The sequence below is a fragment of the Tyto alba genome, unplaced genomic scaffold (genome assembly GCF_018691265.1).
Source record: "Tyto alba isolate M040663 unplaced genomic scaffold, T.alba_DEE_v4.0 Super-Scaffold_20000042, whole genome shotgun sequence".
NCBI classification, from domain to species: Eukaryota; Metazoa; Chordata; class Aves; order Strigiformes; family Tytonidae; genus Tyto; species Tyto alba.
The window spans coordinates 3,248,495-3,275,438 of record NW_024881293.1 but is presented as its reverse complement, the minus strand read 5'-3'; the positions used below and the strand labels follow the sequence as shown (position 1 = coordinate 3,275,438).

At 39.8% G+C, this 26,944-nt stretch overlaps 1 protein-coding gene across 1 annotated transcript; it reads left to right on the top strand.

Annotated features, from left to right (window-relative positions):
• Positions 1 to 165: 165 nt before the first annotated feature.
• On the top strand, positions 166 to 26,563 carry TNFRSF8 (TNF receptor superfamily member 8). Its single transcript, XM_033007823.2, has 14 exons — positions 166 to 305; positions 678 to 826; positions 3,466 to 3,661; positions 4,156 to 4,365; positions 12,048 to 12,138; positions 15,718 to 15,843; positions 16,252 to 16,407; positions 16,510 to 16,603; positions 17,029 to 17,309; positions 17,524 to 17,634; positions 18,176 to 18,223; positions 19,395 to 19,420; positions 21,267 to 21,474; positions 22,969 to 26,563. Exons 4-14 carry the CDS (start codon positions 4,294 to 4,296, stop codon positions 23,211 to 23,213), a joined length of 1,458 nt encoding a protein of 485 aa, XP_032863714.1. The 5' UTR covers positions 166 to 305; positions 678 to 826; positions 3,466 to 3,661; positions 4,156 to 4,293; the 3' UTR covers positions 23,214 to 26,563.
• Positions 26,564 to 26,944: the final 381 nt, after the last annotated feature.

The following is a 26,944-nucleotide window of genomic DNA, read 5'->3' as shown; positions in this document are numbered from 1 at the left end:
TTGTTTTAGATTGCTGCCTTGCGGAAGTATGAAACTACATAAAGCAAGGAAGCTGATTTCTTTTTCTATTATTTTTGCTAGAGAACAGAAACACCCTGTGAGAATGTCCATCTACTGAAACTGCAGTTACTGAAATGACTGGAATTTCCCCTATGTATTGGGAATTTATTATGACCCCAGCTCATTATAAGCAGGTTTTTTCCTGCTGGGAACTCCTGTTTTAAGCCATTGATATGATTCAACAAGGATGCAATAAGAGCTTTGTACCATCTTCCTTGTTGATCACAGTGGACAAATGTACCAAGGTAAATTGCTAAATCAATATAGATCTGCTGATCATGTTATCAAGAGCACCTGCAATGTATTTAACATATTTCAGAGTGGTTTGATTGATGGGGCATAATTAAATGGATTGACAAATATTTAATACTAAAAGTAAGAGAAGTGTATGTGCCAGAAAATAATCAGTACCAGAGTGGCACAGAGGGACAGAATTTTGCTCATCTTTGGCATACTTGGCATGAATGAGATTGTATTCTTTTTTCCATGTTCAGACAAGTTCAAATTCTTTGTCAGCTACAGCTAGTTCAAACTCAGATTGCTTGCTCACTAAGTGATGTTTCTCAATGAGATCACATTGCAGCAGTGTTGCCCTCCCTCCTGTCTGTCCTCTTCAGGTTACTGAAAGATTTCCAGAGAAGTTCAGTGTGCTGGCTTCACTTACAAAGCCTAAAATCATTGTTTTCCTGAATGCTGTCCCTGTGTGTCATTAGCAGTGTCACTTCCTAAGATCCCCAGGAAGAGAGCTCTCCAATGGCTAAAATGCGTAAGTGCAAGAGAGGTGTCAAGAAAGTAATTCTTGGTGACTACTTGCTTTCCTTCCTTTAACCATGAGATTCTTCAGTTTTTATTACAGTAAATGCTTTCATTTTTCTTTTCTAATTTGTTAAGAATTCCCCCTTTTATTTGTACCACCAATAGTATGTAGCATGTATCCCAAGGAGCACTGCCTTTGGTACTACTGAGACTCCTAGTGAAGTTTACTTTACTGAGGCCCTAGTAAAGGGTCTGGTGTTTCTTCTAGCCAAGTAGCAAGAGTTTAGTGATTTTTTTCAGCAGCATACTGCAATGCTTTAAATAGCCACGCTGACAGACACTGAGATACAGATTTTAGACAAGGTTATTTTAAAATGTATCTCCTTTATCTGTTTGACAGATGTTTAGAGATGACAGTTCTCTCAATGGTTTTTTTCACTGATACATATTAACGAAACATACATAGTTAACAACATAAGGAACCGTGCTAAAAGTACAAAATGAGATTAAAATAGGCCACTTCAGAATTAGAAAATTCTATTACTACTTTCTTTCCTAGGCCGTCACTGTTAGCAGCACAATGAATAGATGGTGCTAAAGGAATGTCTTGGGCATGTGTTAAAGAGACCTTCCCTCATGACTTAGCTGGGTCTCTGCATTCTTTTGCTCCAGGTATCAAGTGACATTTGAATAACTGCTGACTTACAGGTCCCTCTCTGATGCTCTCCACCTCAACTCGATCAACACACACAGATGATCAGCACAGATCAGATAGCCAGTGTAAAAATTACCTAAGCATAGCCTAAGCTCAGCATTAACTAAATTAGTTAAAATAGAAAATGCCAAGCAACTTTGTCTTTGGGCATTGCTACCTTTAACACCTAAACCAAAAGAAGATTCAGATGTTAGAGACAGATGTAATCAAATAAACATTATAAATAATAATAGCATGCTCATAGGGGCTTTCCTCTTTTTTTCTGGTAGACATTGTCCTCTGATGGAAGAACAGAGAAATAGGGGTTGTTTGTTTGCTTCTATTTGTTCTGGTTTGGTTTTTTTTTTTGTTTTTTTTTTTTTTTTCATATATTAATATAGAGGATTATTTTCTAGGAAATATAGGCAACATTTAGAGAACTGTAGTGTGAGTTTGTTATAAAACGGAGGTGTTTCTTCCAGTCACTGATAGGGCTTATTTTGGAAAGCCCCTTTCATTGTATTTGAAAACAAAACACACAAAGTCTGAAATTAATGCATTCAGTTAAAAGTGCATGCAGGGTGGAACATTCCTATTAAATCCAACCTCTTCACCCTTTTCATTGCTGTTGCTTTTATTACAGACTTGTAGCAGCACTGTGTGATGTAATAGACCTTCCAAAAAGCCTGGAGCAACAGTAAGCACTTCCTACTTCCCATCTTTTTAAATATCTAGCTCAATAAAGAATAAATTTAAGAATAAGAAGTTCTAAGAAGGGTGGCAGCTGGGAAGCTTGGTTTCACTTTGGACGTGTGAGATGGATTCTTTCTTCTGAGGAACATTGGTTTTCTACCACAGCCTTTCCCTCAGTGAGAGTATTACTAGAATCTTTCCTCTTTATCCAAGACATCTCCTTCCATGAAACTTTGTAAAACTTGACAGTATTGCATCCTTGAGTGAAGTTATCCAATGGGCTAAAAAAATACTGACATCATTGATTAAAAAGGAGCTGACATATGTATATATATGCAAAATACTCAGTATGCTCATTTTAGTCTTTTTCTGGAAAATGAGGTCAGAAAAACCTCCCTGTTGCCAGTCCTGGGAGCATCTTTCACACATGATTTTTTGTACTCAGTTACTTAGTTTTTGTATGGGATATGTTGACTTCAGCAGTATAACTTATAGAGGCTAAAACTTGCCAGTCTGTGACTTATGTCGGTTCCTGTCCTTTTGCTAGAAAAGCTTAGATAGGAGCTGATCAAAAACAAAAAAATCAAAGAGCTCACCAGTTGCCTTGACTACTACGTCATTTGAAAGTGCCACTCATAAATTGGGAGAATTGCCTAATTACATATTATTATACAAGATTAAGATGTTTTCTAGCCCATTACTTAATTAGGAAAACCAAGAATGTAATATTTGGGTATTCAAATACTTAGTTGTCTCTAGGCCTTAAAGGCATACTTACCAGAGGCAGCTTTTTCATAGCTAAGAGAGCTTAGGAACTGAGAAGTAACCCGACAAAGTGAAGAAAGGAGGTTAGATTTATGTATCAAATACACAGTATGCAATGTTCTGAAAATGTCTGGTTTTTATAAGGTGGTATTCTGGAGAAAGAAATAGAGGCAGTTAGCTAGGAAGAAAAGAGTTACAGTTGTGAGTTAAGATATTTACATCATCCCAGGGTCCCTGTGGAATGTTCTCATCTTTGGTACTCTATTGTGATGGCAATGATGTAGCTGTGGGTTTTTAATAAAATAATCAATTATCTGCCTTTCAATCTTTTCTCATTTCTTTTGTTTTTCTTTTTTTGCTGATAAGGATGAGAAGCAAAAAACCAAGGGTGTGAGAATTCAATTTCTCATTATCTTCCTGAGCACCTCAGAGAGGTTTTCAAGGCAGTCTGCCCTTTTTTGAAGTGGCTAACTTTTACTTCTGACAAAACTTTTAAGGCAGATAAGAAAGCTTCACATCACCTTAAACCAACTGAATCCTTTCCAGGCACCAGAGCCAAAAAACGTTATCCAGAGTAACAAATGAAAGGGAGTGAAATGATGAATAGCAGACCAAAGATTGATTGTCAGCAACAGGAATTGATTTCAAGTGGGATTGGAGGAAAGAGAAGGATTCTCATGAGCATGATCTATGGTATGTTGGTGTTTAAATGGCAATGTGTAAAGCCTAAACCTTTCTGAATTCACCCTGCTTGGTTTTGAGTTTTCACACACTCATTCAAACAGGAGTAAAATGACTGTAGTGAGAAAATGAGTGTTTCTTACTGGGAACTCTCTTGAGTCTTGGTTACAGCTCTTGAGAGCGTGGTGGATGGACGGGGCAGGGCTTGGACTCATGCCTGGCTGAGGCTTTGGGGTGGTGAAGTGCTCTCTGAGGGCAGCCTAGATGACTCAGGAGCCTGTGTTTCTGCACAGCTAGCCGTGTACCTCGGGTGACAACCTTGATGCTTGCAACTGACTCACAGAAACCCGACAGCTCTGAGACTAGTGATTGACGTGGTTTTGTTTTGTTCTTTTTTTTTACTTTTCTTGGGCAGCACCCCCCCCCCCCCCCCCCCCCTTCCTTCTAAATTGTTTTCTCAGCTTGCTTGAGTCTCTCAAAGCCTATCTCCTGTTTATCCTGAACAGCTTGAGTGGCTCTGGACTGAATGAACAGACATGGAGCAAGACTGAGCTGGACCCTGAGAGAATCTCAGCCTTCGGGAGAAGCAACCTGGCTGTGTAACCTGCGATGTTGGGAGCTAGGGAGATTTAACACTGCTGCAGATGGCTGCCTGCAGCCTGGCACTAGGACTGTGGCTCCTGCTGCTTCTCCAGGATATCCAGACAGCCCCGCAGGTAAGGAGCCTGGAGAGGTCTGGGGGCACCCTGGGCTGCAGGGCTATCCTGCCCATAGCAGTGGGTGCTGGGTAGTGGGCATTCACAGAAACAGGCTTTGTGCAACACAGTGTGATAAACGTATAAAGCAGAGCTCTCAGGAGATAAAGGTGTAAAGCAGAGCAGCCATGAGAGTTTGCCTTCTCTGGGAACTTCACAGGCAGGGGATACGAGCTATGATCTGCATCTTTTTGTTGGCATTGCTAGTGTTACTGTACCTCCAGGCACATCACAGCTAGGGAATGAGGAAAGATTTAATAGGGGTGGGAGAGTGTTCTCATTTGTTTGGGTGAGTGGCTTTTATTTTTGCATGGATGGCCAGGTGCTCCGTGACAGGCACATTCCTTACAGAGCTTGGTTCAGAGGGCTTTTGCTCACTCTGCTCATGTGAGTCAGGGCTAGTAAATTGAAAGGTGTAAAGGCAAACAAAACAAAATACTTTCCTTTTACAACCACCCACCCCTCTGATACCAACTTCCTCATGAATGGGCTATTATTTCTGCATTAAATTGCCTTAAAATAGACATAGCCCACTAGTCGCACCAGCTGATGCAGTAGATGCAAGCTAGCTCCCAGCTCAGATTGTATCACCTCTTGTGGGTTTGCTTCCCGCCCCCTCCCGCAGTGGATCACGTGGCAATGAGCCCTCAGCAGCTGGCATAAATCCAGGTAATTTCCCTGGCTGACACTTATGCACACACATTAAAAAAAAAAGGTCACTCGCAAAGGCTCTTTGCATAGGTAACGTCAAGTAGGTGAGTAATTGCACACTGTGTTGGATCCTGAAATTGGCCGTTTTCCCTTGCAGTGGAAATATGAGCATATATTAACTGAAGACACCTGTCTGTACATTGTAACTGAATGATATAGCACATCACTTGGGCTGTCAGGAAATATTTTACAAGAAACTGACTCCAATTAGATCTTTGAAAATAACCAGGTTCTGCATTCTTTTCATAGACATTTGAAAAAGATCCTCCCGGCTCTTTTGGTAAGAGTGGGAGTTTGCCCTTGTGTCTTTAGCTGTAAATTCCCCTCCCACATTGCAAGTTTGCTCTGTTTTGTCCTGGTTATCTGTCCTGCTACTGCCTCCTTCCTGATATATAGAATGATCACTGTTCTTCTATAGGATTGTACTCTGTAGTCCTTACCTCATGAATACTTAGGAGGACATTCAGATAAGCTTGCCCAGTCTGCTGAATGCAAAGTGCCTTAGGAGAAAGGCAATAGAAAGAAGATGGTATTTTTGCTATTTGACATCGCTTTTAGTATTTTTTTCACAGAACGAAAGGGGCAGAGAGAAAATTTGGTTTTCTGATACTCTTTTTCAGTGAGTCCAAATGTTGACAAATTATTGGTTACCTGGAATAAATATGTAGATCTTGCTGGGATAAGCAACTGGCTTTTCACTCTCTTTCTGTATCGCCTCTATCACAGCAACCTTTGCTTTTTACTGCTACTGGAGTACAAGTAATACTGTTGAATGTGACCTTATTGGTTATATTTTAAACCATATTCCACCTCTCTTCAGTTCACAGTTTGGGTTTTGTTTGTTTTACTATTCAGTTAACTCACTTGTTAATAATGTCTTTACTATCAAGCGGATGAAGCTTGACTATTTGAAGTGTTAGAGCATCAACTTTTGTACTCTCAGAATTTGGATAGAAGCTTGAAAGGGAGTCAACTGTTTTGCTACAGTATTAGTCAGTTCTAGAATAGCCAATGCTGGTAGAAGACTTTTTTTTTTTTTTTACCGTAATATGCTTTCTTCCTGACTTACAACTCATTTGTAGCAAGCTGATTTCTTACTCTGCCTCACCATCACTTTTTCTCTATGAGCACAAAAGACCATAATTAAATGAGTCAAACCTCGTCCTGACTGAATTACAGAGTAGCCTATTGAATTCAGCATCATCTTCACAATTGCCTTAATTTAAATTGGAATATCAAACCTGTTTGTAGATACAAAGAAAGTGAGAAGAGCTACAAAAAGCCTATTTTCTAAAACAAATTCTCAAAAGCAAGCACTGAAAAACCCAAATGCTTTGTATCAAATATGTTTGCTTTATTTAATTGGGCCTTGATCTGCAACACTCTGGAATAATAAATAGTTTAAATATTTATCTGTTCCTCTACAGCTGGCATAAAGCAGCATTAACTCTGTATCGTGTCCTCATGTCCAGTCCAGATCAGATCAATTCTGATATAGTATACAGATGCAGAAATAATGTCTGTGAGTTTTCCTGTTACAGCTGTGCCCATCAACAGAGACCTGTCATGCAAAGGGAAGGCCCTGCTCCTGGCTACACAGTGCCACCGACTTTCATGCACTGAATTTAGTGCAAGTGACTGTGCACACACAGGGGGAGTTGTCAGTGCAGTAACCCCCTGAAAAACATCTTCACAAATTCAGAAAACAGGGTTTTCGGTCAAATAAGCTCCTAGATCCAATTCATCCTCTAGAAATACAGTTGCTCTGTCTTAAACAATCAAGGATTTAGGAAGGAAAATGTCATAGACACATAGACACATATTCCCACTTTGCTAATCTATTCTTAGTACAGCCCCTTCCATTCAGAGTTTCTGGATTCCTCACCCCTAGCCACCAGTACTTCTGTGATCTTCCTTGAATTTTAAAGGATTTTTTAATAACACACAATAATGAACAGAACTCTGAGTACTAATGAACAATACTATATGTCATTGGGATAAAATTGGTATTTCTTCATTGAGACTGGATTATCTTTTGGAGAGGGGACAGGGAAATGTATGACATCTTGTTTCTTCAGGAAACACTAAGAAATGATGCCTTAAAAAGTGAAATTCTGCTAGAATTTTTAATTTCCCTGGCAGAACCTGAGTTCTGTCTCTGTCTTGAGATTCAGACAAGACTGGATAAGGAGGAGGAACTGTCAAAAGATGAAAGAGAAAAAAACCTTTGAATGTTAATTAAACACGATTTTGAGGTTACTGCATTTCATTCTGCTCCTTGCAGGGATGAGGAGAGTTTGTTCTGTAAAACTTATTAGCAATTTCCTTGATGAAGCAAAGCCACGTGCTAGTCGCTGCTGAGTATGGATTAGAAGTCTTCAGTGTTTCTAGGCGTTCCAGGAAGAAGAGAAGGGAATGGGGCAGACATTGAAGTTCTTACACACAAATTTTTCTGTACTAAATAAGTAGTAAGGGGCAAAAATTAATAAGTGAATCTTCTCTTGCTAATTGACAATTTCTGTAAGCATACTGCCCTTGTGATTTCCTCCCTTCTTATAGGTGACCCCTGTTCTGATTAAGGCTTGACAAGAGGGACATTTTCTTTAAAAGCTTCCACTGCTGGCTACCATCATATCAGTCACAGTACTGGAAACCCAGTACATAGCAGGCTCCCACAGTTGCAGCCGTTGGCAACGCAGCTCAAAACAGTATGCTTCTCTGCTGGGGAGATCAATGCTGCTACTGTCGGTGGGAATTTTTCTCAGAATTTCCCTCATCTAAATAGGATCATTCTGTGCTGTCACCAGATTCCTTTGTAGCTACAGTGTTAGAAGACAACTATCTTTTCCCCTGCCTGTTTTGATTACAAACAGCATGTGATGTCCTCCTGAGCAAACTGCTTACCCAAGTTTTTGAGTGGAAAGATGCTTTTATGTTTCACTGGAAAAGCTAGAGAAAACATAAACTGTAAATTCTGCTGTAGCAGACTGGCTTATCCTGGTAGCAATTGTCCTCCCCTTAGCAATTGAACTGCTAATGTTGGCAGAATAAGAAGTGTTTATAGCACCATTGGCAACAGTTTGGATGAGATTTGGTAAAAGCAAGCAAATCTAAAGTTGAGGACCCAGTGGAACTGGAGGGACAGTATGTCCTGTATGTCCTTACAGAACCTATTTGGGGTTCTCTGGTGCTACCACCAAATTTGGATGGATTTGATGGCTGATGTCTAGATTTCTGCTGTTAAAAAAGAGTAGCCAACAGCTGAGGAAATAAAAAAACCCAAACACATCAATCACATCACTTGGAGTCTTCTTGCACACAGAGATTTAAGATGATGGTCAAATCAAGAAAATGCATAAGGTATCTTTCCAGAAGCACTGGATTGTGAAGGGAGTGGGACTGGAAAATACGAAATCTAGAATTCCCTGTGTTTCTTAGTGAATTGTTTCTAGCAATCTCTTCCTAATTAGAAATACTGAGCTCATCAAAATGAAAGATCAAATAAGCCATTATTTTACTTCAGACTTGCATGCTGATTTCTGTAATTGTAGATGAGATGTCAGACCAGAGGTGGTACTTTACATGTGGGAAGAGTAGTTGCAGGTGGCGAAACTGAAGTAATTCAAATGTTCAGTCATTGAGTAGGTAAATTACCTCAATTCAGGCCTATTGCTACCCACTAATAATGCACATTTTTGTTCCCTTTTCACTTCATGTCTTTGGCTGGTTATCTTTTCTTTTAGTTAACTTGTTCATTATTCATTACGCGTAGACAGAAAAATGAAAATTACATTATCCTTGTATGACTGACTTCACCCTTTTCACAAAAGTAGCCTAATCAAACCTCTGCAGAAAATTAGTTGACACCATCATTTTATGGAAGACTTAAAACATTTTGAGACCTTCTGTTGGGTTCTCTCCACGCTGCCAGTTTTGCTTATGTAATTTATTTTGAGCTTTTAAGCCTGAGGTGCTAGAGGTATGTGGGCTTGGTTTATACTCAGGTCCTTACCTTAGAGTATGCTGTCTACAAAGGGCCGACCTTTCTGCTTAGTTTCAGAGCAGAACTTCGCGTCGTTGCATTGCTGTTACGGGTCACATTAAGAATCAAACAGCTTTAGGATTTAGAGGGAAAAAATTACAAGAACGGGGAGTTGGTAACTGATGCTGAGCATTGATGTGTACATTATTTATCACTGAAAGGATCTACAGTAAGTTTTAAACTCATGAAACACCTCTACCAAAGAGATGGCAACTCTTCAAGATGTGCAGGTACGTACAGGTTAGAATTGGTGGGGTCTTCAGAAGGTGGTTTCTCAGCCATACAAATAGTATCATGATTCATTAAAATGATTTCTTTTTATAGCAGAGCAGCTTGAGCTTGGTTCAGGAAAGAGTAAAGGTGGCTACAAAACTGTGCTCATAACTGGGTTCTTGAAAGCAGCATTTGTTGTGAAGCTGTTGGTGTCGTGTTATGTAGCTGGCTGTAGTATATAGCTGCCCTCTTGTGGAAAGGAAAAAAAAAAGGCTGAGTACTCTTGTACATATATTTTCATAATTTGTGTAGTATGTGTGCATAGTTCATGCACTAATTTATCACAGTACTAGTATCAGGGCAAATTCATAATCAGAATCTTCATTGCTGTAACTAAGAGCAGAAGCTAATCCTAAACTCCTGATTTCAATATTCTATACAAGGCAACTTTTTAAAAAGCAGCCCTTCCCTCAAACTTTTACACAGACACTATTCCTTTATTTAAATCCCGAAAGAGACACTTTATTAAGCTGTAAATTTATGTGCTGCATAAATCATTCATGAATTTTGTTCCCACCCCGATCTAAAATTCAACGTCATTTGCAGCCAGAGTTGCTTGCCCAGGAGCACCAGGAGGAGAAGGTCAGGTTTTTGTGGTGACTTCCCATAGGTCTTACAGAGAAACTAATCCAGGGTGATTTAGCTACAGCCAGGCTGCTGTTTCTTACATTTTCTTTATAAAACTAGTTAATTCACTTCATATCATTGAAGTGACTCCTGAATGACCCTTTGTCTAGTGACTGGTCTCGTGTCATTTCCTGTTATTCAATTTAGTCTCAAAGTGCCTGGCTAACCAAGGTGCTTCTCCACACAGATGCAAAGAGATTCCACTTCCTTTTCCTACAGTCTAGGGCTTCCTCTTCAGAAAAGAAAAATACAGGTTGCACATTTGTAAACTTGATTTGAGTCAGGCTGAGCAAGCAGACATCTGCTATTTCGTCTATACAGTAAGCTAGAAAAAATGCTTTGTAGGGAGGCTGTGTGGCCCGGTGGTTAATGCAGAAATGTGTCAGGCAGGATTTCTCAGTTCTATTACTGAAGGTCGATGAAATTTGATGGTTTCAGTGTGTTTCTATTTCTTGTCCTTTTGTTAATTTCCTCCTTGACTGAAAGTTCCTGTTTTCTGATGTAACCTGGGGCGAGTAAAATAACTTCTGTGTTTTATGGTCCTGCCATGAAAAGAACAGTGTATTAAACAGGAGAACACAGCCGTGAAATTAGTTAGGTAGTAAGATTCTGCACTGCGTACAGAGGCAGTAGGAGACAGTAGGTATTATTTCAGAGGCCAATGGGAAATTTGTCTGCAGAAAATTAGATGTAGGCTTTTTGAAATGTTTAACTGCTCTATCAGTATCATGTGGGAAAACCTCTGGGGAATCTGCTGGTTGAGTCTTTACAAAAAATTGCCATTTATACCTTCTAGCAAATTCTGAAAATGAAATTCAGATAACATTTTTAGGGGATTATTAAGGGAGATGCCAAATTAAAAAAATCATATTTTTTCATCAGAGAACTTGTAGCAATGTAATTTCCCAGAGCATGTAGTGGCTCTGCCATATAAAAATGAAGTCATCTTATATGCTTCTTGATACAATTCATAGCTGAGTCTCATTTTCTAAGCTAATATTAGAACTATTGTGTGCAGGTTTTTTTAACTAAGTAAGTATCGGTTATGTAGTCAAACCAAAGGTTGCTCCTGAAAACCTTCACTCACAGTAGAAGTGGGATTAATTATTTGGATAAAGGCTTCATTGTATGAATATTTGCAGTATTCTTTTCAAGGAAAAAACCTGTTGTTCTCAGTGTAGGATTTGTCCCTAAATGATAAGTAAAACAATTTATTGGTTTATAATAAACACATCTTTAGGTTACTAAATTCAAGCATTATGACTGCATAAATAACTGAAGAGAAGGACTTGTTTGCTGCAAACAAGAATTATCTTTGTGGCTTACAGCTGATCTAGCTAGATTTAGAGGATGCACACTATGACACCCCCTCTTGTTCCAGTGCACACAGAGCTGGAAATCCATTACAAATGTTAAGGATTTTTATTAGTTTTTTACTTTCTAAAATATCCTTATCTCAAATTAACATGGGATCATTTCAGGACAGTGATTTTTAGCCTTTTTTTTTTTTTACTTGCTAACTGCTACAAGATTTCTAAAGGATATGCAGACTAATAGATAAGCTTTTCTTAGTGATCCTGCAGCTAGGTTTCAGAGGTGTTTGGAGCATTGGCTGAAAAACATTTTTGTAGGGCAATGCCACTACCCTTTTTATTGTATGAAACAAGGGGTTAGTTTCCGAGTGCTGAAATGCTTGATACACAGGTTGGGTACAGCCTTCCATTCCTCTGTTTAAATGACTTCCAGATAAAAGAGCCTGCTGAGTGAAGATGCATATGGAATTATTGCTAAATACACTGAATATTGCAATCTTTGCCTAAGCATATGGGCAACAGTAATTTAGTTGCTTTGGGGACACTTGAACTTTCAGAAAGCTGTAGACTTTTCCTTACCATATGCAACCACCATCACTTGAGACAGATACCAGGATCCCCTCTAATAGAGAACTAATTGTTTTCTAATTGTGTCTTTTGTCTGTTTCAATTTCTAGACATCATTAACCACATCTCATTCCTGTGATACACTTGAGAATTGGTTTTATGATGAAACTTCACGAAGCTGCTGTTACCAGTGTCCCTCAGGTCAGTTTTTTTATATAATTCAGTCAAATTAACATGGAGCCTTTCTCATAGAGATCATAGGAACCATGTATACCTGCAGAGCTGTGTTGAAGACAAGTGCAATTTCATGACTCACTATGTAGTGTGAATCCAGATGTGCACTTGTTCTCCACTGACCTGCCTCTGTTCAGTCTGAATGGAAACAAGATAACTTGATAGAATTTTTTATGTGTTTTTTAACGATTGACTTGACCCTTTGAAGTAACTAGAAGTAGACAGGTCTAACAATTCATTTCAACTTGCCTCAGGGTGTGAAATAGTGCAGTGAAATTAGGCTAAATAAGTTTCTAATCAGAGACAAAAATTATAAAATGAAGGTGTGGAAATTCTGTCATTATCCTCATAGTTGAAACAGTCCAGAAAGAGTCTCACATGAGAAAGGGAACAGCCTCTTGTCAGGGGACACAGTGAGCTTTGCACAAAGTTAGTTGTGACTCAGAGGCACATGAGGTCAGAAGCAGGAAACACCTTGGTGAGACAAGACTTCTGGAAATGTCTGAAACTCTCCCTGTTGGCCAAAAAACCCCTTGGTGGGTGGGGCATTTTATGGTACTTCACCAGCATTGATCTCTTCTTATAGAAATGTTTTTCTTTTTTTTTCGTTGAAAGGAAATTTTTGACATTTATTTATGCTCTATTAATAAAAAGGGGTTTAGTGCTTGCTTGCTAGCATTTGCATGCAGTTAAATTGGGGTACCTGCTGGGACATCTTGTACTGCTGGTCATACCACTAGAATCATTCAGAAGTTGCATAAGTAAACAAGACCAAGGGATGGAGAAACTGATCCCATAAAAGAAGAAAAGGGGCAGGGATCTGACTCTGAGCCAGTCCCAAGAAAAGCTCTTTTCTCCTTCAAAACCATACTTTGCAAAAGCTCCCATAATGACAGATGTCATAGTGAGGTCTGGTAAAAAGCAGAGATCTGATTTACATTTGGCTGTAATGAGCCACAAGTCTCAGTCATTTCACCTCTGCTTATTCCTGAAACTCATTTTGTTGCCACATCCTCATGTTAGTCTTGGACATCTCTTCACGTCTTCCAGGGCCTCCTTCACAACAGAAACTTATAAGAATCCTTTTTCATTTTAATCTTCTGCTACTCCTTCAAGCAATAAATAACCTCTTCATATCTGCTAACTCAACTGCTCACTGCAAAGAAAGAGAAGCTTTTCTAAAATTCCACTTCATCAAAGTGGAGCATCTTGAAGTCTTGGTGCAGACTGGCTTTATTTTCCTCAGTGTTATAGCCCACAGATGTACAGCTTTCAGTCTGAACACACTGGCCCACACACATGCCATCCTCTCTTTTGAAGTTAATTTCCAGTTCAATTTCAAGATAAACTTAAAGCCAAATCGCAAAAGATCATTCTAATCAATTTCTACAGTTGCCACATCTCTTCTCATGTACTTAGTTCTTGTGCAGTAAAATGAGACTTCATACTTGGGATACCAGAAGAACATTTTCTTTCTGTCATCACAGAACAAAATATTTCCCTCCTGTCAAGGGGAGGAACAGAGACTTTCACAGGAAATAATAGTATATGCTAGAGCAGCTCATGTTATGCAGAAGTTCATATTCCACTTAATTTCTGTTTATTCTGTTTATTGTTTTTTACCTTTTTTGTTTGGGTGTTTTTTTGTTGCTTTGGTTTGGTTTAGACTCTAAATCGGATATTCAGCTCCACAAGATAGTGCTGCAGTCAATGCTCAAGATAATTTCCCACCCACAGTTAACAGCAAATCCTCAGGAGTGAATGAATGCACATACTCACAAAAGAAAAACACTTAAACCACTTATTTAATCTACTTACTTTCAGCACATTTTTCTGTACAGGTGATTGCAGCTGGTACTCCTACTGCTCAGGCTTTTATCTGCTTGTTGAGCTATGAGCACAATCAGTGGAGAACAGTCCCAGAAGAGTTAGGCAAGCTTCAAAGCTACTGCACCTGGGGCACACATCCCCCAGCAGAGGGACGCATGTATACAGGAAATCTCAACTGAAGTTAAGGCTTTTGGGTCATTGTGGGAGGCAGGGGAAAATGACACACATGTATGTGTGCGTACACACGTGTGCAGCTTGAGTGCTGAGATTCAGCAATCAGCCCTCACCTGTGAAAGAATAGTCTCAGATGAGTAGTTTTGAGGAAGTTGGGAGTGATGTGGTTCAGGCTTGTCTGGAGGTATTTTGTGGGCCAAATATAACACAGCTGTTTTTACCTGCACTCCTACATCATGCTTGCCAAAATGCACAGTAGGTGAGTTATTTCCCTGACAGATTCACCCTCCCTGTGGTTAACTCTTTGTGACTGGGTGATGCAGGCCGGATGCTTAAACTGGGATTAATTTCTCTCCTGTTTTCCACCTGTAAAACATTTAGCTCTTCCTATCTTTATGTTGCTGCTTTAGCTTTTTCTTTTGCTTCTGCAACTGCCGCTGTTCCTTACCCTCTGCTAGTTATTTCCACTTCCTGGCAAGGCCATGAGGTCACAGCTGACCACTGTGCCTTCTAATTTCTTTGGTGCTATGGCCTGTAGTAGAATACCTCATCTGTTGCTTCAGGACCTGAAATGTTAGGGATGCTTCTGTCCCAGCCTTTCCCATACTCCTAGCTGGTTATTGTACCTAGCTTGCCAGGTGGATGCTTTTAAAAGGTAGTCACTAGAAAATGATCATCAGACAAACACAGAGTCACGAAATAGCTTAAGTTTGGCAAAGACCCCCAGAGGTCGTCTAATTCAGCCAGCCAGCTGCTCAAATTTATGCATGCTGCATACAAACATGTGGTCTGTGAGATCCAATTTGTGCTTGCAAACTGTGAGCATTCCAGATTAGTTAGAAGCACTGAGCAGAGAAAGTGTCTTGCATATGCGTTCAGCATCAGAAAGACATACAGATGTAATTTGACTTGTTTAAAGGAAAACAGTTGGAAAGTTAAACCATTTCACAACTGTCAAGGCAACTGTAAATCTAGCAGGACTGCTCAGAAAGCAACCTACTGCAAACCTACTGGGGGTATGTAGGGCACAGCTCAAGGAGTACCATCTCATAACCTCCCATTGTGAACATGGGAGATGGGGTTGTCCCTGCATGAATCCATGTGCACCTAGGCAATTCTGGCGGCTTTTGAAAGGAAAAGTGATGCCTTACGTAGCAAAATATCAAAACTCAGTTGCTATAGTCAAGAAGAAAACATGAAAAACAATTGCCTGGGAACTTAGTAATGGCAGGACAATACTGCCCTCGCTGCAGACTTGGTGGTCTTTTCTAACCGGCAGCAAATGACTTGCTATGTGCCCGTTCTGCAGCAATCCATACTGACTGTGATAATACCACGTATGGTGTCACTGTGACAGGACAGCTGTGATCCCTTCACACTTCAATGGGAAAGGCAAAAATGTGCTAGAGAAACCAAATGACAGGTACAAAGAGAAGACTGGTAGTGTGTTTAACAGGTAAATGAGCATACAGAACACTTCAGGATGGTTGTCTCCTGTGATTCTGAACAGGTATGCTGCATATTTTGTTTTCGTTTCTCCAGGCTATGTTAAAAAGAAAAGATGTCCTAGGGACCCAGATGAAGACTGCATGAGATGTGGACCTGAACAATATGTGAATGAAGAACACCAAAAGCCACAATGTGACGCTTGTGTATCATGCGCAAAAGGTTTGCTTTCCCTCACGCATACCTCTCAGTTACATTCTCTCTTTACGCTTTATTTATATTTTATTCATTTAGAATTTCCAGCATCAAAATTATCCATCCTTGGTTACTGATTTAGAGAACAGAATGCTACCTTGCACATAATCAGTATCACTTCCTGTGTGACCTGGGACTACCATAAAGTTCTCTCATCCAGTGCTATCCAAGTCTGATTTCTGCTTTCTATCCTGTATTACAAGCCATTGTCTACAGGCTTTTCTGATTATTCATGACTTAAGTTGACATTGCGAAGAGTTCCAGCAGCCTGTTCTGTTTCCCGAGCCTTTGAACTGATGTTGCTCAGCTTTGGCCCCGCTTTGTGTTTTCCTTGCAGGGTGATCCTTTGTTACCACATCTGTTTCTTCCCCACAGAATCTGACCTTGTGGAGAAAGAGCCCTGCTCCTTCAATTCTAGCCGTGTGTGTGAGTGCCGTCCAGGCCTTTTCTGTCAAACCTCTGCTGTGAACACCTGCATGCGATGCCAGCGGCACACTGCTTGCAAGCCTGGTTTTGGAGTCAAAGTCAGAGGTAGGAATCCCCACCTGTCTAGCTTACCTTTCCTGACCTTGGCCATAGGCCTGGACCTGATGCATTTCGGTTGGTCAGTCCTCAGCCATTATTTTTATTCAGGCACCTCAACAGATGATGTTATTTGTGAAGAGTGCCCTTCTGGAACCTTCTCTGATCAAACCTCCAGCACTGACATCTGCAAGCCCCACACAAAGTAAGCCCACAGTTCTTTAAAGTTAATAAAGGATGAAAAGGGACACCTGTCACTTCTGATGCAAAGTATACAAATTTATCTTAGAGGCAATAGGGTAGCTTTGGACCTATGTGCAGAATTTAGAAGGCCCCTCTTTATACCTGTGGCACAACTCTGTCCTGGAGGAAGGAATGAAGGAATCCTTTTTGCCTCATTTTTAGTTTACTAAGTATAGTGGAATTATACATGTGTTTGAGTTATCAGATTTGCATCCAGGTCGAGAGATAATGCCACAGGGGTGAGAAGGTTAGTGACTTTTTCACTGAAAGCAATAAGCAGGTGGTACAAAAATGATCAAAGGGATGTTTGTCACATGGAAAATACTCTTCCCTTGTACCATGGCAGTTTCGTCTAGCGCTGATACGCTGTTCTCTTTCGTTCCCCAGCTGTGCCAAGTTAAACAAAGTGGCACTGCAAGATGGAAATGCCACACACGACCAGGTTTGCCTGGACCAATTGCCCACCTACCTCAACCCAAGCACTTTTTCCATGAGATTCAGCAATGAAACAAATAACTCTGACCTGAGGAGGTTTCAGGAGAACCCGGTGACCATTGCTAGTATCCTTTTAAGTGCCACAACAGCTGAAAACCCCAGTTCAACTCCTGAGGAGAAAGCTCTGACTGGCACTTTTCCCACCTCAGCCAAGGGGGAGATGACAACAGGAGGTAACAAAGATAAAGCATTTACTCTGTGTAGAATGTTTTATTTGGATATAACTTCAGTAAATGCAGTTTTTATGTGGGAGCTTCCTGCAAAAATCCCCTACAACTTGTGAAATGATGTCCGTGGATCTATGTCCAAACACATAGATCTACAGATAGTTCCCCCTCTGCCTTTTCTTGGCCTTTCCTGTACTCCCTTTCCGTTTCTGTGCTTTAGGTCTAGTTTTTTGGGGAGTGGTTCTCTCTGTGATAGTGCTACTTGTGGGCATGCTGTTATTTTGGAAATGGAAGGTTTGCAAGAAGCGGATCCTCATCCTCAAAGGAAAGCGTGAGTTTTTAAAACTGTAATACATAGCATGCTGTTTGTTCTCCAAGTCTATGCCAACAAGGAACAAAAATACCCTACAATTTTGTGGAGATCGTTGGGGAAGAGAATGTTGACTACTGCCTGGTGAAGGCAGAACAGATAAGGGTTCTGCATAATGATGCAGCATGTTGGAGAAGATGAAAGACTGAAGCAGCTGAGAACTTAGGAAGATACTACAAACTGGGTGGGAAAAGGGTAACCAGTGGTTTCTTTTCTCAGCACAGACATTATTAAATGACACCTCAAGTGTTTTGTATTTGTTGGTTCTGGGAATGGTGTCAGACTTCGAGCATGAGAGGAAAAATGATTTTTACTGATACTGACTCCCTGTAGCTTTGCCTAGAGTTACACGTGAGGTGTACCTGTGGAACCACATTCCATCTTTTATAGAAAGCAGGATGTGCATGTTGTAGGTTGGTTGTAGACATCTGAGCATGGTAGAGCTGTTAGAGCCTGTATGCTCCATGATGACTTTTGCTAAATTAATGGTTTCTTTTATCAGCACATCTGCATTCTGTCACTTCACACAAATCCGGGCTCAAATCTCAAGGTGAGTGACTAACGTACCAGGAATTGTAATCCACATGTCTAAAGAAGTAGTGGATAGTTTTAATATGGAACTTTATTTTATGGAATTTTAATTTAAAAAGTGGAACTTTTTCATAGCAAATGTATGTCTCTGCTGAGATGCAGAAGTCCAGTGCTGTCTGTCCTGTGCAGGCAGGTGACATCTTGGATGTGAAGCCACTAGATGGCATGTTCTTCCCATGGCACCTGAATGCTTGGGCGATGTGTCAGTGCAGGGAGGCTTTGCTGGAAAAACGCCCAATTCATTTCTGGGCACTCAGCTTTGGGAGACATTTTCCAAAAAAAGTGGGTGCTAGCCATAGCAGCCCGTACAGATCCCCTAGAGTACACACATTTTGCCCAATTAACTAATCCACTCTCAGCACCTCTATTTCCACTGACTGATCTATTCTCTTCTGTTGTGTTAGATTCTCCTAATCACCACACGTTGGAACTTTTTATACTCATTTATTTGGGAATACAATTTATAACCACTTGTGTGCAGCTTAGTTTTCTCAAAATGGAATTTTTGCTTTCTCACTTGACTTACAAAATAGAAACTGTTACTGTGCAGCATTGCAGAGCTGATGCATTGAAAATAAAAGTGGCTGCATGTCAGGGTGAAATTCAATAGCAGGCTTGAGCCCATCTAGCTTCATGGTACCTACAGAAGGATCCTGTACACTCCCTTCTTCTCACCTCTCTTCTTTCCCCAGTGTTCCCTTCCTCCATCCTTTCATAAAATCCCATCCCCTTAATATTCATCTGACCACACAATGAATTGATCCAACCGGTTAATCCAGTACACTGTTATTAATTTTTTTTTTAATAAGCTTGTCTCCTGCTTATCTAGAAAGTTTAATCAGTTCATCATTTCATTAGATGAATATCAGTTGTGGTGTGGGGAGAATGATAAGGATGGCCACAAAGGGCTTTGGGGAGAGCAGGACCTCACAGTCTTGGCAGCAACATGTTGCTGATTCACCTCAGCCACGTCATGTATGTGTGCCCTCAGTGGTAAAGAAAGCATAATGAAGGTGGGTTGGGCAGGAGAGTAGTTTAGGACACGGCTAGGTGATCTTTCAGAGTAAATATTAACAATCTTGTAATTGCTATGAATTTTCTTCTGACAATTTTTACTCTTTCCATTGCAGGTGCTGATCTAGTGAACAAATGTGCAGTAAGTGTGAACAATATTCCAAAACCGATCACTTCCAATGTAAATAATGGTATTTTAAAATGTCCTGTTAAAGAATGATAGTCTTTTTGTTTGGGCTTGCCTCTACAACATGTGATCCTCTAGGTGTAGCAATGACATGTGCTACAACTTGCTGCTTTCATGTCTTGGGCTATGTTTAATGTGATGTTAAATACTGTGATGCTGCCAATCTTGCTTGTGAAGAGGGTATTTCATTTGGTCTTATGCCGTTCATGTTGCATTCTATGGGACAAGACCTAAAACCACAGGATGAACATGCCTTTTCTACCTTTTGGGAGAACTCTGTCTGTCAGTCCCATTTTATCTTACTGCTCCACTCACACAAGTGGGACCGTACTCACCCATCTCCCTTCACGTCACCTTCCCTCTTTGTAGGATTTGGCATGCCTGCAATATGGGTATACAGTGGGTATTGTTTGTCTGGAAGACTTTCCATCAAGACAAGCTTCTGGTTTAACAGTATAGTTTGCAGATTAACAAGTCAAACATCAGTCAGTATGGTAATAACAGAAAGCAGTTTCTCAGCTGCTCTGTTTTATTCCCCCACTTTCAGTGAAATTACAGCAACTTTCATCGTCTGAGTCTTCACAGTTTGCTTGTTAACTTTAGATGTCAGTATCCGCTAAAACACTCTTTAGACTTTTTTTTTAAATCAGCTTGCTTTTAAATGTTGTACATCTGCACACATACAAGATACTACTTATTTTAACAAATCTGCTTGCAATCAGCTATCGTAATTTCAGTGTGTCATTGCTCATTCCTGAATTGGGGGGAGCTTCCACTCTTGCTTTCATAGTGAGTCAAACACGAGTGATAGTTTTAAATTCCACATTTCAAAATCTTTCTGTGTTGTTTTTTTTTTTTTTTTTTTTCCCAACTATGTGGAAACAGAGCTAGGAATCATCAGAAATTTGTGATGCAGGACCTTTAGCCTCTCTCAGTTTCTGGCTCCTCTTTTAAAGGACTGTTTACAATTAATTCTTCACATAATACCTAGTCTGAGCTTGTTTCTCCTATCTGAGGTTCTGATGAGGCAATTCCATTCTGAAGTTCAACCAGTTCAACCTCTGGCTTGTTTTGTTCTTCCATATGACTGTGGTAGGTCTTTGCAAACTCTAAAAGGAAGTTAAACCGTATATTTTCAGTTTTGACTGTTTGAATATCTCACTATATGACTACCCATCTGTACAGGTTTGTCCTCTGATACTTATCTCACACCTAAATATGGAAAATATCTTGTTAAAGTTCTTTCTGAGCAAATCCCTTGATATTCTTACCTCCAGCATCTATTTTTCTTACTGGTGTTAAACCTTTTTCTGAACGGTGCTACTGAGCTTCAGCCCCTCAGAATGCAGCTGCTACTCTATTACAGGATAGCAGACCCTGAAACAGAGCATACAGTATAAGACTTGTGGCAAAAAGTCAAAATGACAGATAGGTGGATGTTCATCGGCATCTAAATTGTGGACAAGGCAGTGGAATTTACCAAAGCATCCAAGCAGGTCCAGGAAACTGGATTTCAATGGAAGTGAGGTACATTCCTGCAAATGTCATCACAAATCTGTGAATTTAGCTTAGAAATGCTGTTTTTAAATATGGCCTTAAGTGATGCAGGAACCTAGTTCAAAGAATCTTAAATTCCTGTATCAATTAGGCACTTTGGAGTTTTTTAATTCCTGTAACAGGGGTGCTATGAAGTACATTATATTATTCTAACTGCCACAGAAGGATTCTGTAGACCTATTGCAATCTTTACAGTGTTGTTTTTACATTCACCCCACTTCTACTTTCCTCTTTGTATTGGCAGAAGATCATACTGAGTACTGAGAGTGGGCCAGAAGAGAAGGAGTTAATTGACAGAACCCTTCCTTTGGAAACCAACAATAACTTGGTCTCCAGTACAGAAAAAGCATATAGTCCTGATCTGAGTCTGACTGATGTGACACAGAGCAATGGAAATGCCCCAGATTGCCCTATTGATTCTCGAGTGAGAGACCACACAAATAATCGAATTGGTGAGTCTTGCTTTATTTTTTTTTTTTTTCCCCTCTTGCCTCTTCAATTTTTCAACTGTGGGCATATAATGTCATTCCAAGATTATTAGTAAACTGCAAAGTGTCCAAAGCTTCTAACAAAGGTTGGGGCTGAATTGCTAGAACTTGAGACACACAAATTCTGGTATATCTATCCAAAGAAATATAATGCTTTCTTATTTTCACATTTGCCTTAGTCACTTATGAACGTGACAGAAAAATGCTCTTCTTCCTCTTTTTCATTCCAGAAGATGTAAATTTGCAGAAGAAATGTGAAATCCAAAATATGTCAGCTGGAAAATGATGCTGTAATACTTAATGAGAGTTCTTCACATGTCTGAAGCTCATTTTCTTTTCTTGGTTTCACAGTAATAGCTTGAAATGTTTCTCCCATATATTCCCATAGTCTTTGACCACAGAACAGGGTAGAAGATAAAGTCAGGCAAGGAAGCTTATTCACAGGGGGAGAATTGTTACCTGAAACATTCTGCGTGAGACATTCTGGCAATGTTTCCAAACCCAATTTTGAGGTTATTTGAAGGGGGTTTTTTGGTATTACTAGAGCGGACCTTTCCTTACTAAATGCCCTTCTGGTTTTCCTGTGAGTGATGGACTTGGGATGAATGTGATGATTTGACTTACCATACCCAACTACCTCCAAGCAATTGTGAACAATAGCCTACAGTGTCTGATCTGCAGCATCCTTCTGAATAAAATGTAGTGGTCCAAGCCATAGTAAAGGCCTAATTTACCTTTTGTAAAGGTCAACAAGTTGCACACAAGGTTCAAGTCCATCCCAGAAAATTTTGAAGTTGATTCTCTGCTGGAAAGAAACTAATCTCTTTGCTGGTCCTAAGACCCAGGATTACTCTATAGTGCTGATCCTTGCCCAAAGGCTGCTTTTAATGCAGGTATTATCACTTCTCAAAACAGCAGGAGCATAAACCAAACCTTGGATTCTCCATATCTATCTTCCCTAGATTCCAATTAGTTGCTTTTTCTAACAGACTCTTGTGAATGTTTTACTGCCTTTTCTAATTTGTCTTTCTCTTGTAGTCCTAGCTACAGTGCAGTGGCTTCATCGCATGGGAGCTAGGTCTACTTGATCTAAAATGCCCAGAGTCCCACTGACAGCAGTCCAAAACCAGACAGTATAGTATAAAATGTGCAGGCCTTCTTTATCACTTGGTATGTTCAGTGCTTTGTTTTCAAAATTAAAAGCACTGTATAAATAACCAATGAAATAGACAACTTAAAATGTGTGAATTCCAAAAGCTTTAGTGGGGTAGTGAATTCTGTGTTTTCACAGTGATGGGCTTGATCTGCAGGCCTCTGATTGCAAAAAAAAACAGGGGGGGGAAAAAAAAAAAAAAAGGAAAACTGAATACCAAATACAAATTTTGCATGAAAAAGAATCCTCTCCAGGGTCAGCAGTGATTGTTAACTATGCTCAGGACTATTTTTTTCCTTCCTCAGAAAAAATATACATCATGAAAGCTGACACTGTTATTGTGGGGTCCATTTCAGAAGTACCTAGCAGCAAGAACTGTGCTGCTAGAGGATGTGAAAGTAATGTTGATGCCCAGGAAAACATGGAAGAGGAACTGGCAATGCACTATCCAGAGCAGGAAACAGAGTCTTTTCCAGAGAATGATGTAATGGTTCCTGTGGAAGAGGAGGGAAAGGAATTTCATCACCCCACCACCGCCACTGAAAAGTGATAACCCACTGGGAAGATGTGTGGAGCTACAGAAACATCCAGTGTGACATGAAGCCTGAATATATAACAGGGGAGATAAGCACATAACACCTTGTATTTGAAAACACATGTAAAACACTGAAACACATTCAAACAAGAAGTACTAGAACCTATTTCATCTAGCAAATGAGAGGATCATCCAAACTGTTGGCCTTCATAGCTGATGTCAAATATTTCTCTTTCCCTCTCTCTTCCAGTATCATGCTGGAAAAAATTTGAATCAAAGCTATAAAATTCAGAGGATGTCTGGGTGCCAACTGAAATTTCACATCTTGCTTTCTCTGCATGAAGGAATGGATTAAAAACTACATCTGCCTATTAGCTATGAAAATTCTGGCCAGAATTACAAGTCAAGCTTGAGACTCAGCCATGTTTCATATGTCGTTTCTATTCCAGTATTACCAATATTTCCAATTTTGTCATATTTTGCAACATCTGGTATTTTTCTTAAGGCCTCAACTCTTGGCTGAAAGTAATGACAATTTCAGTTTTCCCTAACACAGACAGAACTCTTAAGTTTGTGGACTTTGTGTTTCTTGAGGAAATAGAATCAAAAGATGACAGGCAGGCTCGGAAAACAGAAGGCAAATAAAACTAATTGAAGTCCACTCTACTTTAGACAGGTCTTTATAAGTTTTGAAGTCTGATTCATGTGTTTTTGACTGTTTCAAATCATCGATAAGTCTACAAAATGGCCTATTCTGATGGAAGCCAAACTGGCTCAACAGTTGGAGATTGGATGAACTATGGGTTAAGCCCAGCATGGAGTCTGTAAAAGGGGAAAAGAAGAAAAACTAGTTTTCTACAAAAATGAAGAAGTAAAAAATAAGCACATCAGTTATTTCCTATAACACTGTTAATATCTGCTTGTTTTAGAATTGCTCATAATCATCAGAGTGACACTGATTTGCATATCCTTTAAAAAAAGTCTGTTTTGTGGTCAACCGGCTTGCGTTACACTGTTTCTCAATCTTTTACGCTGCTTGTTTGATAACTGTAAATGTAATAATGCTGACTATAATTTTGCACAGGACAATGGAAAATGAGCAAGATGACAAAGTGTGCCTTAATAATCAAAAAAGGAACCACAAAAACAATTACTTGCTTTGTAGTTTTACCCTGGACCGAGTACTGTAATAACAGCTGTGCAACTTCAGCGTCTTTTGCCTCAGCACACACAAAAGGAACATAAGGGCATAAAAACCACCTTCTTGGGCCAGACTAGTAGTGCAAGCCCAACATTTTATCTCTGACAGTCGCAGTCAGAGATGTTACTTAGGAAGAGCACATAACCTTGGTTAATATCTGCTGTTTGCATTCCTCATAGTTCTGCAGCATCAGCTATAATTGGATTAAGGATGTTGAAGAGTTTGTCCTAGCCTTTAGCATTCATTCATATTGCCATTAATTCTCTCCTCTCTTTTGAATTTCTTGGTACAATCTGCCTCTATAAATACTGTGGCAACAGATTACAGATAGTTACCATTCACAGTGTAAAGAAGTACTTTTACTGCTTTTAAAACTGACCTCTTATTTCTGTGCCACTAGTTCTTGTATTACAGAATTTAGTGCAATACTGAGTTGCTTTTATGATTCTTGACTGTATCCTCCTCAGCCTCCAAGCTGCGTTCCCATCTTTTTATATTTCTCATGTACGTTAGATGCTCCACTGCCTTGGTCCTTTTAAGTGACTTCTTCCGTATCTTTTCTAACTTCACTACATTCTTCTGGACATCTGGAGGCCAGAACCACGCACTGCACTGAAGAAGACGGGTGGGCCAAGGTTTTGAGTAGTGACAAAATGGTGTTTTCTATTTTATTCTCAATACCTCACTAGATGATGCCCACCATTTAGTCTGCTTTTTTGGCTGCCCCTGCACACTAAGCAGATGATTTCAGAGAACCATCAGGCATGACTCCAAGATCACTTTTCTGGGTGATAGCTGCTAGATGTGAATTCAGCACCATGTATGCCTGGTCCAGATTATTTTTTCCCTAAATGTATTGCCTTCTGTTTATCTATGTCGAAGCTTATTTGCCACCTTTTTATGAGCTCCTTCTAGCTTTATTTGCCTTCTTTATGTCATGTAACTATCTGGTGAAGTTTAATATTGCCCTTACTGTGTGGGCACTCTTTTCTCCAGATCATTGATGAAGATATAGAACAGGCCCCACCAATCCTCCCTGCTAACTGTTTTCTATCCTGAAAAATTACCATTACACTATGCTCTTTCCTTCCTGCATTTTAAACAGCCATTACTTTTCTATCCTGTAACCTTTTAGCAAATCTATAAAATGACATTTTCTCAAACTTTGTTTTTCCACTGCCTTTGGTGTGGAAACATTCTGAAAATCTCCATTTAGTAGTTCCACTGGATCTTGTTTATCCATTAAGCCTCACAATATAAGGGAAGGAATGTTATCAAGATTTTGTGACTAAAGAAATAAATCCAGAGAAATTCATACATTTCTGGAACCATGGCCCCAGAGATGAAGTGGGAGAATCTCAGCATTATGGCATCTAGTCACTGACTTTCATCAATGGACAATCTACCAGTAGTACATTTGAAAACTGGTTGCAATTTCAAGTGTTGCTAGTTTCAGCATTTGTTTCTTGAATTCCACTCTTCTCTGCAAGTCCAGAACATAAAATAGTTTCTAAAAACAACTGCTGCCACTGTATATTTTAGTTCATCTACTGAGTCTTGCAAGAGAGGTGATTAGTGAACCCTTTCTGTGTTTTTCTGTGTTTGTACTTGTTTTGTTTCATTCAGAAGATAAGCTGCTCCTAGCGCTCAGATCAAAATTTCTTTTGGCTATCAGCATTGCTGTGTCAGTGGCAGTTACATGAGGTGAAGAAAGCAGAATAAACTTTTTTTTTGTTTGTTTAAGTGTTTGTTGTGCAACAGAAGGTCAAGTCACCAAGTACTGACATAAAACAGCAAGGCAAGGAAGGAAAAATACCTGTGTAGGGCATACTGGTCACCCTTTCCTTGCTTCCAGTCAGGATAGTTCATTGTTTTCCAGTGCATACACTTCATTCTACAAAAATTCAGGAACTTCTACTTCACTTTGGAGAGCACCAATTTGTGTATCCACAAACTGTGAGTAACCACGTTCACCTGGCTGCAATTGTTAAAGGATATTCTGTAATGACAGCTAATTGTATATTTCAGCTCTGTATATAAATTAATCTTTTTTACTGGAACAGCTTTCTAGATGAATCCTATGCATTGCAACCTGCTAGATGTATTATAGTTGGTTAGTTTATTAATGCTGGTAATCTTTGAATTAAAGATTGCATGAGTTTTAGCCACACTTTTCTTGTCTGATATGTAAATGTTTCATTGTTAGTAATTTAAGTGCATGTATCAGTTGCAGAAAAAATATTTTTGCAAGAGAGCTATTTGAAACTTATGATACTATTAGCCAACTGGAGTTTTTTCTCAAGAGCAGAGCAGGCCTGAATTTACATTAAGGTCTTTCTATACCATCCTGGCAGTGTGTATGAAACACGAGCGAACATGGTGCAGCGATACGGTTGGTTTTGATGAACGATAGAATGCTCCAAAAGGTTAAGTTCATGTTTTCAATCAAGCATCAGTCATAGACTGGTTTGGGTTGGAAGGGACCTTCGAGATCACCCAGTCCCACCCCTCTGCCCCGGGCAGGGCCCCCTTCCCCCAGCCCAGG